Source organism: Medicago truncatula, chromosome 5 (assembly GCF_003473485.1).
Source record: "Medicago truncatula cultivar Jemalong A17 chromosome 5, MtrunA17r5.0-ANR, whole genome shotgun sequence".
Lineage (NCBI taxonomy): Eukaryota > Viridiplantae > Streptophyta > Magnoliopsida > Fabales > Fabaceae > Medicago > Medicago truncatula.
Genome location: NC_053046.1, coordinates 25,789,175 through 25,802,551, shown reverse-complemented (window position 1 = coordinate 25,802,551; position 13,377 = coordinate 25,789,175). Strand labels below are relative to the sequence as shown.

At 31.6% G+C, this 13,377-nt stretch overlaps 1 protein-coding gene across 1 annotated transcript; it reads right to left on the bottom strand.

Moving 5' to 3' along the window:
* Positions 1-210: 210 nt before the first annotated feature.
* LOC11437028 (senescence-induced receptor-like serine/threonine-protein kinase) lies at positions 211-11,755 on the bottom strand. The gene is made up of 13 exons (XM_003614661.3): positions 11,454-11,755; positions 9,347-9,908; positions 5,548-6,026; positions 4,775-4,910; positions 4,602-4,673; positions 4,418-4,489; positions 4,259-4,336; positions 3,886-4,031; positions 2,647-2,876; positions 1,837-1,963; positions 1,636-1,698; positions 1,338-1,530; positions 211-790 (listed from the first exon to the last, which is right to left on the bottom strand). Exons 1-13 carry the CDS (start codon positions 11,635-11,637, stop codon positions 370-372), a joined length of 2,763 nt encoding a protein of 920 aa, XP_003614709.2. The 5' UTR covers positions 11,638-11,755; the 3' UTR covers positions 211-369.
* Positions 11,756-13,377: the final 1,622 nt, after the last annotated feature.

The following is a 13,377-nucleotide window of genomic DNA, read 5'->3' as shown; positions in this document are numbered from 1 at the left end:
CAACTCATTCAAATTTATTGGTGTTTGGCTTGGTTAGCAGGTTTGATATTTTGAACCCGCGAACTCAACTCATTAACATATCATATTATTTTATTGTGTTTTTTAATAAATATCAATTTTTTGTTATAATTGTAGTTTTCATTAATTGTAAAAACGGAAGCCTATAAATAACTTTGTTTTGGTTGACAATATTATCTATAAAGGGTAACATGAAATTAAAACCAAGTAATGATTTCTATTAAGAAATTAAAAGATCCATAAAGAACAAATCAAAAAAGAAGTAGAAAGAGCAAAACAACAATATGCAATACATAGAAGATTGAGTATATCATTGCAAACTAGAGAATATGAGCTGCATCACAAACAACCCTACCTAGGATTTGGACCACATATATCTGATTCATTGATTTCAATCTGCATAGAGCCCTTGACTGATAAACTTCTCCTTTGGCTTGCACTCCTTTCAATAGGCATTACTAGAGACAAACAATCCTTTAGCTCTGAGACAATCTCTTTTATGTCAGGCCTCTGTGTTGCAAACTGGGAAAGGCAAGACATGGCTGTCTCAATGAGTTTCCAAGCCGAATCTCTATTGTATTCACCTTGTAACCTTGGATCAACTATTCCTTGAACATCTCCTATTTCAAGTTTTCGATTAACCCATGGTAGTATGTGAATATAATTGTTTGGTGTTCCAATTAACGCTGGTTGACCTGTAACTAGCTCCAGCAAAACTACTCCCAAACTATAGACATCACTCTTTTTATTGAGAATTCCTGTGTTCTGAAATCTGCAGAAAAAATATAATTATGTTACATGCGTAATATTTTTAATCGTATTTAGTTTTAATGGCACGTATAACAATCATAATGAACTGAAAAATAAAATAAAATAGGAAAACAACACTTGACAAGTGGTCGGTTTCGTAACATGAACACGATGCAATACAATAGGAAATGAATGATTGATTGTAGGACGAGAGATGTAGTATGATGAATCCTTCAATGTTATATATTGACACTAAATCTCATAGGCGTAATACAGTAATACCCATGCAGGTCTATAATTGGTACTTGAAAATGTTTCTCGAAGTCGAATAATCTAGACTTTTTTTAAGGCTTTTCAATTAGGTACCGCATTCTAGAAATATATCAAACACCATACTCCTCGGTCAAAAAAGAGATTTACAATAGCTCTGCTTCTTTAAATCTCATACCTTGATTATAAATTTAATAAAAAAAAAAATTAAAAATCTTGCAAAATAATTTGAGAACAATGCTATTTTTGAACTTTTAGTAAACATTATAATAAATGAGAACTTATTTTATTTTACTTACTCAGGATCAATGTAACCATGTGAACCAGCAAAGCAATTAGTTAGGATATGAGTGTCACTGTCATTTGCGAAAGCTCTAGACAATCCGAAGTCTGAAATCTTTGCACGCGTGTTTTCATCTAGCAAGATGTTAGGAGGTTTCAAATCTCTGTGGATTATAGCTGGCTTGCATCCATTATGCAGATACTCTAAACCTGTATTTCCAATAAATATCAGTCGCATATAGTTATGAATAATTTGGTTACTTCAGAAAGAAAACAAATATAAAAGGATGGACATGGTTGAAATAAGTTGCATACCATTTGCTACATCAAATGCAATTTGAAGTCTCTCATTCCATTCCAAAACATTTGGGTTTTTATCTGCCAAAGTTTATAGTTATGCAATTGTACATGCAAGTAAATTCCCATTCGTCAAAATGCACGAATTATATTTATTTGGTTAGTATTTACATCGAGTCATAAGGTGTCATGATTGTAAGACTATATACTACATTATACCTGATAACCGTTGCTGAAGGTTCCCGCCTGGTAGATATTCAAAAATAAGTGCTCTAATTCCACCATCCGCACAATAACCAACAAGAGAAACGACATTTCTATGATGAGCAGGCATCAATAAATTTACCTACAATTCAAAGTTGATGAAAGAAAGAAAAAAATGTTTAATGATGAAAACGATATGATTTATTCTTTTAACATCACCTCGCTATATATGAACTTTTAGTTACACCACAATTTGATAAAAATGTCCTTCCCTTCTTTCTTCCCACTTTCATCTCTGTTGTCTCAATTCCTCTTACTTTTTCATGGTTTGTCTGTCTCTTCATCTTATGTGAAATGAGTTCAAGTGAATTGCTTCAGTGAATTCATGTTGCTCCATGCCAATTCATTTTGCATTAACTTGGAATTTTAGTATGTGAATTCAGTACATTTAAAAAATTCACATATGCGAATTCAATTTAGGAACACCTACATGAATTGAGTTCATGTAGAATTTACGTACGATTTCCAAAGATTCAAAAAATGAAGAGAAAATCACTCATCAACTCACTTTTTTTTAATAACATAAGCAACAGAATATCAATGAAAACTTTTCACCAAATTTGTTCACCTTCAATTGATGTTTGTTCGAGAGAGAGGAGAAGAGTTTGTCTTTAGAGTTTCTAAAATAAATATGGAATTGAGGGCTAATCGGTATTATGATAAAATATTATTATTTTGAAAAGGCTTAAAATATTATTGTAATATTGGATTTTGAAATAACACAAATATAAAGAAAATATTAACTAATGCATTGATGTATCTAACCTCTGATATAAACTCCTTATGCCCTTGCAATTCTGATAAAGAGAGTGTCTTCACGGCAACATTTTCACCATCAGGTATTAAACCTAGATAAACCTTCCCAAATCCACCTTTTCCAATCATTTGTCTGAAATCATCAGTCATACTAACAACCTCCGAATAAGAAAATGCACGACATTTCGTGTTTAGCTGCTCATCCATATTTGACTTTGGAAACATAGCCGGGCCTGGACCTATGTAAATATTGAAACTAAGATTCTATGTACGATTCGTTTGAATTGGCTCATCTGAATTTGTCTACTATAGCATAATTGTGAGACTATCTGTAAGGTGAGTTTATTGAAACAACTTATGAAAAGTCGGCAGAGTATTTTCAACTTAAATTTGATTTGATTTTAGCTTGTTATAAAATTAGTTTATACACAAGCACTTATATGATAAGCCCTTATTCTATAAGCATTTAATTAAGTTGTTTATCGAAAGTACTGCAGCTTACAAGCACTATAGAACCATCATGACAGAGCAACAAAATCAACAAAACAGCCCCTCATTGATTCATCTCAACTTCTATGCACATTCCGTCAAAATTCTCAAAACTAAACAAATCATGAACAACACAAAAGTAGAAGTAGGCTTCTAAAACCTAAAACACAAGAAGCATCCGCATAGCCTTGAACCTTAAACTTCAAGCAACTGATAGGTATTTAGAGTTAGTTAATTTTAGACAGCACTTAAAGCATCAATTCTATTTGGCACTCATGTTGCATGTGTAAAGACACACCAGTACATACTACTTATGAATGCAAAAGATAATTTTGGGCAAAAAATATGGCAATGAGGAAAACAAGGGACACATGGCATAAGATCTACAAAGGTAGGAGGTGAGAAAATGACATAAAAAGAAAGGCTAACAGAAAATTTGCCTTGGCATGCTATAAATGGTGTGAAGAATTTGATGATATTTCCTTCTTTCTATTGACTACTTCTGTGCTAACTTTTATGTTAATCTCTATATTTCTTTGTTTACTGAGATCCCTTTAATAGTGAAAACTTTAAATTCATCTCTTCATAATTCTGCTACCATACAGTTCCCTTCCAAAGCCCTCTATCCCCGTCCCTCGTAAGTTGCAAACAAAGATTTGTAGGTTCATAACGAAAAGAATGAAAATATGATCATATATGAAAAATGACATCACAATGACATGAGCATAACACTTATCATTATAGAATTATCATACATACCTCTAGTTCTGAAGATCAACACAACAACGGAAACTATTATGAGGACTGCAACTGTTGCTGCTATTGATACAATCAGTTTAACATTCCATTTTTTTTTATTGCTTTTGCATGAGCCTGTCTGACAAAGACCAAGGTTTCCATCCAAACTGCAAGTAAGAAAGTGTTGGTTATCATACAGTTGCTTATCCAAAAAAAATTGTTATCATACAGCTGATGGTAAATGAAGAATTTCAATTTGGTGTTAAATCAAACTAAATATCTATAAGGAAAAGAAAAACAAAATCTTCTAAAATTGTAACATGTTTATGTTCATCATAACAATAATAAAGTTATTATATGTTAATATTTAGCTATATATCGGCCAAAAGCAAACCTCAATTTCAAAGAAGTATGTGACTTCTCCTTTAGAGACTCGGGAATGAGACCTGTGAGATTATTCCGTGACAAATTACTGCAAAAATGTGGTAACATGTGAGACATGGAAAGTTTCCCTATATGGAAATTATGCTAATACACAACACCATAAACTTACAGGATTTTCAAACGCGGTAATTGTGCTAAAAATTCTGGCAGGTCCCCGGTCAGTTCATTGTTTGACAAATCTCTGTAAAATAACAATTATTGTTTTAGTCTTGACAATTCAGATCTTCAAAGAATCTATATTGTTCCAGCATAGGGCTTGAACAATGATATTGAAACAAGAAGAAGATACTTACAGAATCTCTAAATTTGTGAGTTTAGAGAATGCAGCATCTATCCGGCCTGACAATTTGCTTGAGCTCAAGTTTCTGCTCAAATCGAACAAAAAGCCCAATGTCTACACACGTTAGTCGACTTGACCTCCAATTAATAGAACAATATTGTAAAATTTGAGAATACAAGTACTCACAGTGAAATTATTCTTGGATTATTCTCACCGCTGCAAGTGAGACCTTCCCATCTAAAACCTGTTGGTCCACATGGGTCACCTTGCCAATCTATTCTGGAGATATTGTAAATGTCTCTGATATACCAGATGGCATCAACTGTTTTATTTTTAACAAGCCTAAAAATTTGTTAAGATTTCAAAATTGTATAACATGTACTCGGAGCATCAGCAGCACCGTTCGGGGAGGGAGCTTAGCTTTTATGAAGTCCAAGAAATCATTTATCTTTTACGGTTACAATTTGCTTGCAATCAAGTTCAGTAATTAATAAAAAATAATGATAATTTCTTATCCACCATACATTCTTAAAAGCCCCCAAGATCCTTTTTTCCTTGTGGGAACTCTAATACCCCACACTAGACTTCATGAAGTCTAATGTAAAATGTTAAACATCATTAAGGGGATGTTAAATAATGCATTGGTACCAGTACGAAATACAACATTGATGTTAGATTTCCTGCAATAATTTTGTACTCAATTCAGACAAATGTTATCCGAATCAGTTAAGCAAATTCGACAAAAACAAATTTTGGGGTTTTTGAGAATGTAGGAGCAGAAAAGTAAAATAGTCTTGCCCCATGTGTTTTTTACCATTGGATCAATAAGTCTCATATCACATTCGATCTAATAGTGAGATTTATTAATCTAATTATAAAAAATAACTTATACATGATGCAAGATTTATCTTATTTGTACGAAAATGTGAGGATCCTTAGTCATAATAGGAGAAACTTACCATCGGCTTGTTGCGTGGCTAAAAAGGTCTCAGGTATTACCCTGAAAATCTCAAAGGCATTGAGCATGGCAGGTAAATCAGAATCAGAGGTTGCTTCAATTGAAATATTATCAATGCCGTTTCCTTTTTCAATATTCATAACTATGGTGGTTGGCTTCCGGTATTCAAGAGTGAGAGGGGGTTCTGTGACCCCATCAGGACCATTGATAGAAATATTCATTATCCTTTTCTGGTTACTATTAGACAAGAAGTCAAAAAAATGAAGATACACATAATACTCTTCATCTTTGCTGTGATTAAACATGAATTCCAAAGAACTGGACAGGTTTACCGCCTCAACTGCACAGTTCAAAACCTCGATTGGAAGCTTGTAAGTGTTATCAAGTGTATCCAAATTAATAGATAATGATGTCTTCTTTGGATTCATATCATATATTTTTCTGTTCAACCAAGACCTACCAAATATGTCGTCCGTGTACCTACCAAATCATACCTCGTTAGGTTGCATTATGTGTAAGGTCTAGCGTAATTGGTAAAAAAATTGGTTTTATTCGTAAGGTCTAGCATAACTGGTAATACTAATATTTTTAGGCTAGACATCTTCTGTGGTGTCTGCGGTTCGAACTCGAAATCTTCCACTTTATGTTTGTGCATTTTTAGCGGCGTTAGTCACTTTGTTTACAGACAAAAAAAAACTAGGTTCCATTTGTTAGAGGTAAAGATGATTGGAACTAACTGTTTATTCTACTGAACATATCAAGTATTTTTACAAGGTACTGTTACATTGATTAGTAACCACGTTGTATAGTTGAGAAATAAAGATGTAAAGACATTTCAAAAGATGTGATCTACACAAAAAAAGTCTTTCCATATGGAGAGGAGAGTTGTTCAGAGAAAAAGTTGGTGTAGCAATTTCCCATGTTTCTCTTCTCTCACTTAACTTTTCATATCCATAGCTCAATTAATTGGGCTACCCATCCCTCTTACCATAGTGTTGTTGCTATAAAAATAATATGAGTTTGTCTAACATATGCAATATTGCACATGTTAAATAAATTAAAAGTATACAGTTTTTGTTAGAAACAACAATTATTTATTAATTAAAAAGTTATATATATTTAATACAAAATGTACAAGTTTCAATATAAAATTACTATTTTAAACTTCTTAACATGTACAAATTTGCACATAATAGAAAAACACAAATATAATATATATATATATATATATATATATATATATATATATGAGTAAGGATCCATTGATAAGTGTCAACGAATTCGTCACCTGATGTCAACGGATCCTGACTCTATATATATATAGTGAATGATAATTAGCTAAGTATACAATTGAATGGATGCAAGAAACATCATCAATTCATGGAACCTGGTGAATGGCAAAAACGATGGACATGAAGTAAGAAAGAGAAAGGGAGACACAAAGCACCGTAAAAAAAAATAGAAAAAAAAAGAAGATAAATTGACAATTACATTTGTGTCCTTTAATTTTTAATTGGTTCAAAAAACAAAAATAAGGGTCTTTGTGTTTAGGTGAAAAGGTGTTGGTTGCTTAAATCTCAGTAAAAATGAGTGGGTCATAATATGGCCACATACATCATTAATTGAATGAACCTAAAAAATAAAATTTGTTTATATTTTGAAACGGATGGAGTATGTTCTTCTCTCTTGATATCAGACTTGAGGTGTAAGTATCTTCTTGTGTTGGGCCTTGTTTGGATAAATATCCTATTTTTAGCTTATAACACAAGCGTTTATTATAAGCATTTTTATAGTATGAGATAAATCAATGTAAGTTGTTTTTGTATATGCTATAAGCTATTTTCACAAGCTATCTTGTAGAAATTATAAAAATAAGTTGAAAAAAGTTTATTAAAAACGTCGTAAGCTGTTTTTATAAACTTTATCAAGCAATCTCACAATTTTTTTTTGTTTTAGGATCTCACAATACTTATACTACTAGATAAGCTCTAATAAGTCAAAACGAATAGGAGTTTACATTGGTTCATCTATCATAACATAAATCATTTTTCTATACGTAGTGCTCTCATCATAGATGGACTTGAACTAAGCATGGTGTGACAAGTGCCACACTAGGCCAGACCCAATTTTTATTTAAAAAAAAAGGTCATTTCTTTTTTCACCATATGAGTTTCCCGCGCGCCCTATTCGAATTATAAAATTTGTATAGTTTTAACATGTTTTGGAGGTTTTCATGGGGTGTTTATGTTGTTCGGATTATATAATCTAAACTTTATAAGGCACACAAAAAATTAATAAAGTGAAAAAAGGAGTCAACTTTTTTTTTTATTGTCGACCAACCCAACCCATCAATACATAAACACACATATATCTTTTCTGATTTTTCCCAACACCACACAACATCGTTTCCTTCTTCTATTGCACGCACACATACACAAATGCAGAAGCACCACTCATTGATGACACTTTGTCATCTCTCTTTTGTTAGTCATTTTTAGGTTGAAACTCATTGTAATTATGGGAGTTGGAGATTTAAAAGAAGAGGAAGCATGAAGCATGAGGAAGCACAAATCGGGCGCCGATTTCAAGCCACAAAAAGCCAGTTTGATTCGACATTTTTCGTGCGCCGATTTCGTAGGAATGTGGAGCTGACATTTGATTTAATGATGATTTCGAGGGCTGATTTTACGAGTTTGAGGCCCGATTTTCACCGTGTCTATATAGGGCAAACACATTTTCTAAAGAATGGTTCGAAATTTTAGAGACAAAAAGCATATTTTGGAGCTTAGCAGTTGGAGATCCAATGGGAGACCATCAAAACTCATAGTCAGTCCTACAATACATGTAATGAATCTTTATTTTGAATTAGTTGTTTGTACTTTAGCTATGAGTAACAAATTCGATTGTGGTTGAGACTTGAATCTGATGTGATTGTATGGCTTCCTAATTTGTATGAACTCCCTTGAATCTCAATAAAAATATAGTTTTATTCATATTTCCTTATGTTTAATGTTGTTTGTATGTTTATGATTGACTACTACTAGCACTAGCATCTTGAATGTATAGATTGATCTTAGAACTTGAATGACCACTAGCCATGACTTTTGAATCTGATCTAGGAAATATGGTTAACCTAAGAAATTAAGCTAGAGATAGACAATTATTAGGTTATAACCTCCAAAGGTTCTAATTCACTTAAGAAATTAAAGGATTAAAACTTTAGGAGAGGGTTCTAGGTCAAGAGATTGGGTAGAACTGTTTTGTTAATATATCGTTAAACTAGGTAGACATTGATTGAAAAGGGGGTAAATTAACATACAGAAAGATTAGAGGATTTGAACGTCTTAACCATTATTTTCATAAATTTTCTAAACCCAAATTTAATCGTCTTTTCAAGATTATGTTACTAAAACCAACCAAACTGCCTAGGGCAACGCTATCTTTTCAACGGTCTCGTGGATACGATCTTATTATTACTTCGATAGTTTTGATACACTTGGCAAAATCCTATCACCAACCGACCACCACCATCCAAAGCCCGTAGCAGTGAGAGTAACAAAGTCACTAACTTTGAAATATTGGAAACACGCAGACTTGCAAAAAATTGTGCCTCACTGGTATACTGAGTCCAGGTCCGTCCTAGGCTCCCATAATCGAACCTCTTAAATAGATGGTTAATTTAGCCGAGTATATTAATCATGTGACATTTGTCAGGCCACACATCTTAGTTATACGAGTAAATTTTGAACAACAAGCATGTAACATCAAAGCATAGAAATATAGGTTTGAAGTTAAGTCACCTGATGAAGTCAAATTTAGACCCGCCAAGGTTGATTCGTCCCTTGAGATCTAGAGTCAATAAAGTTAATGACGGTTGATAAACATTAAAATCACCTAAAGGCCATAGTTCCAATAATGAAACGAAAGGTACCCCTTGATTGGTATTTACAAGACAATATTCGATTGTGTCTGTTGAGCTGATATGAATAACCTCGGAACGTAGAATGCTGTTAACTTTAATCAGTTGTATGTGCCTCCAAAGATTGACTCCAAGATGCTGATCGAAAATTGGTACTTTATTTTTGTTGTCATAGTTTCCATATTCAAAATAAGCCCTTATACTATATTTGTGGTTCTTTCCCTGTTTAGGTTTTAAGTTATAACAATTTCTCTTCCCGTCTGGAAAACTTCTCAATGACTTCAATTGCTTATTAATCTGCCCTGGATTGGAATGTTCATAATCTGATGATATATTTCTGGTTTGACCAAACCGGATGACGGCGATATCATCGGCTTGATATGGAAAATTGTTTGTGTTATCAGTGTAACTTTCATCTACCCCACAATCAATGCTTATCACACCTGCAAATATGTTAACGTCGTTAAAGAATTGATAGAAAAATGAAACAGGGGAGGCCCATTCAAGTTAATTCTATCAATAAACTATTTGACTGAAGATGTTTGAGTTCACCTTTGTGACATAGATTTTACACTGAATTAATCAAGTAAGAGAAATATTTAAAATTTGAGATAGAAGGGTGAAATAATGACCATGTTCGTTTCCGGTCACTCGTTCTTCTTGACACCCTTCATCCCTGTTAGTTTCATGGATTCATGGTGTTGGAGAATAATTTGGTTTTAGGTTTCAGATTATTATGAGTTGTATGACGTTTTGGACATTTCACACATATTAAGAAATGCAATTAATATTGTGTGGAAAAAAGATATTATGAGTTCTTTTATAAAATTGAAAATATAAATGAAAGGATTGAAAGAAGAGAAATTAATAAATAGTTAAGGTTATAATAGGAAAAGTAACATTAATGTTGCATTGGTATTGTAAAGCGACATATAATTTGAGACAATTTTTTTTCTTTAAGACGACGTACAATTTAAAACGGAGAGAGTAAAATTATATCAAATGAATATTTTTTTATTTTTTTTTTAATAAAAGAGATATGTCTTGTTTTTCAATTTCCTAACACCGAGTTTGTAAATGTAAGTTTGTAATCAAGATGTATTTTTAAACGATGCATATCTTTTTAAATGACAATAATAATTTAATAGCAAATATATAATATAAAATTCTTATCTTTTTTAATAACACCAACAAAATAATATAATTGATATAAAAGATTTTTTTTTAAAAGTTTAATTAAAATAATAAAAAAACTCAGTCGAAAATCTCCTATCCCCTTTGTACATGAGGAATGATATTTGAACAACCATTTGCTAACAACTTTTTTGAGAACCTCATTTTTCTCTCTTTTCATTGGTCAAAAACAATTGAGAAAGAAAAAGGAAGAGAGAGAGTAAAAATATAATGTGACTATGAAAGAGAAAGTTGTCAAAAAAAGATTATACAAATATGTATATTGTATAAATATTGTTTGTGGTGTAGTACTATAATTTAAGAGAAATGATATTTGTACAACCACTTTGTGACAACTTCCTGACAACTTTATCTCTCATACTCACATTATTTATTTATTCTCTCTTTTCATTTTTCTCTCTCCATTCTTTTTGACCAATAAAAAGAGATAAAAAAGAAGTTGTTATGATAGTTGTCAAAAATGATTGTTCAAATATCACTGCTTATAATTTAATGAGATTTAATTCTTTTAATTAATATCTTAAAAAAAATTATTAAAGGATAAAATAGAAAATAAAATAGACTAAAAGAAAAAACTTAGTCAAACTCTTGTATTATATATAAGGAATCGATGAATACAGCAAAAAAAAGTATTACCCAACAGTAAACACCTTTCTTCCTCCCTTATCTCCAGCAATAAGAAATTTAATTTGCTAAAACCTCAGCTATATAGAGTATAGATATCTACAAAAATATTAATAACAAAAAGCAAGTTTCTTGCTTATAATAATGATTTGGAGTGAATAGTTCCATACCTGAATCTGAATCTGTAACAAGTTTCCTATCAGCTCGTTTATCGTTTGTCGCGGCATTGCCATTTATAATGATAATAATAATAATCACAATCCATTGCAGGACTTTCTGCATATTGCAAATACACCTGGAGAGAAGAACTAAAAATGACTCAGTATAGAAAGAAACTAAAAGCAGAGAAAGCATTAAAATGTACTGGCTAATAAATGAGGTGGGTGGCAATGGGCTGGCCAATCAATTTTGTTTGTACAATGACCTTATCTAAATTCTACAGCTGACTTGACTCACTCCTTCAATAGTCAGTACTCAGTCTTCTTACCCTTCTTCATTGATATTTTAGTATTATCTGCCTGTACACTATATCAACATAATTAATAATAGGAAAATATTAATTGATATTTTTTGTGGTTGGATGAAGAAATGTTTTAAGGTAATGTAATTTTTGTGTAAAAATTTAAATCTTTCTTTGTAAATTTCAGTATTTGAATGATTAATTTAGAGAATTTTTAAAACGATGAATATTTATAAAGTATATATAATATTTTTTATTTTTGTTTTAACCCTCCGATTTTTAAGTAAAAAACTTCATGGTAAATAAAGTTGACTATGAAATAAATATAGTCAGGCAAAGAATTGTTCCAGCTAAAATATTAATTTATAAAGTATTTAATTAGTCAAAGTTATAATTAAATGGGTTAGAAATTTGAAATTCTTTCCTAACTTTACACAATTTGAATGTCAAATTGATTCTTGATCCACACAAGATAAGAAGAGAAAGTTAGAGCGGGTGCTACAATGCAGCTACGAGTTTTTTTTTTACTATCCTTCACCAACTCGGGGTGGTGTGGAGAAATTTAGGAGTGTGAACATCATCAATCACATCACCATCTTTGTTTTATGAAAGCGGGGAATCTTAACTCAAATAAACTTATTCTAAATCTGATATCAAATCCAACATATAATCGTTTATTTGATCAACAATTAAATTCTTTGGTGCTAATATAACCCTATCTTGAAAATAAGTTATATCAGTGATGCTATCTAATATATTTGGTTCAAAAAACAAAAATAAGGATCTTTGTGTCTAGGTGAAAAGGTGTTGGTTGTTTAAATCTTCGTAAAAATGAGTGGGTCTATTGTAGCAAACTCCTATATATATATATATATTTCAATAATTTTTTAACTAGAATTATTTCAATATATTCTTTTAGATTCAGAAATGTTAAAACATAAAAAGATAACTCTTATTAAACTAGACAACGTTATAATTGGAGCATTGAAGATTCGTATAAATATTAATGTCTCGATGAGGTATTTGGTACATGATTATGCATGTCTCGATGAGGCATTTGGTACATGATTTTGCTGGACCTGAGATCCCCTGGATGATGATCCTAAATGGACCTTTGTCAACAACTTTTTAAAAGAAAAACAAATAGTTGCAAATTAAAAGAAGAGAAATGGATGGCTTTAATAGTTGCATACATTATTATTATACTTATAAATATAGGTCATAGAAGAGTAAGATATCAAAACTACATGTCTAAGCCAAGGAAGAAACACATATATATATATGGTAGAAAAAATAAAATAGAAGTGAGGGCCTTGGCCCACAGTGTGATGTACATGGGTACGTCCCTGGCTATAATACGCCACATTCTTTATATAAGGTTAATTAATTATACGTACGTCAGAAAAAATATCTAAGAATATGCTAGCGCAAGTTGATTTTTACAGAGACTAATAATATATTATTTTTAAAAAAAAATAAAAATAGAATATATTAACCACCAATCTATCCCTCCAGCATAAGATGTGTCAGAGAAGATAGACAATAATTATAACAATATTTCAACGGACAGAAGTACGGACAAAATACTCCATCCGTCCCTTAATAAATGACTTAGTTGACAATATGCATTATTG

Excerpts from the sequence above, each read along its gene's own strand:
- LOC11437028 (XM_003614661.3), bottom strand. The coding sequence starts at position 11,637 with ATGCTTTCTCTGCTTTTAGTTTCTTTCTATACTGAGTCATTTTTAGTT. Across the intron at positions 4,911-5,547 it reads AGCCACGCAACAAGCCGATG|TTGATGCCATCTGGTATATC; the intron begins GTAAGTTTCTCC and ends AAAATAAAACAG. Across the intron at positions 1,964-2,646 it reads ATAAGGAGTTTATATCAGAG|GTAAATTTATTGATGCCTGC; the intron begins GTTAGATACATC and ends TTTGAATTGTAG.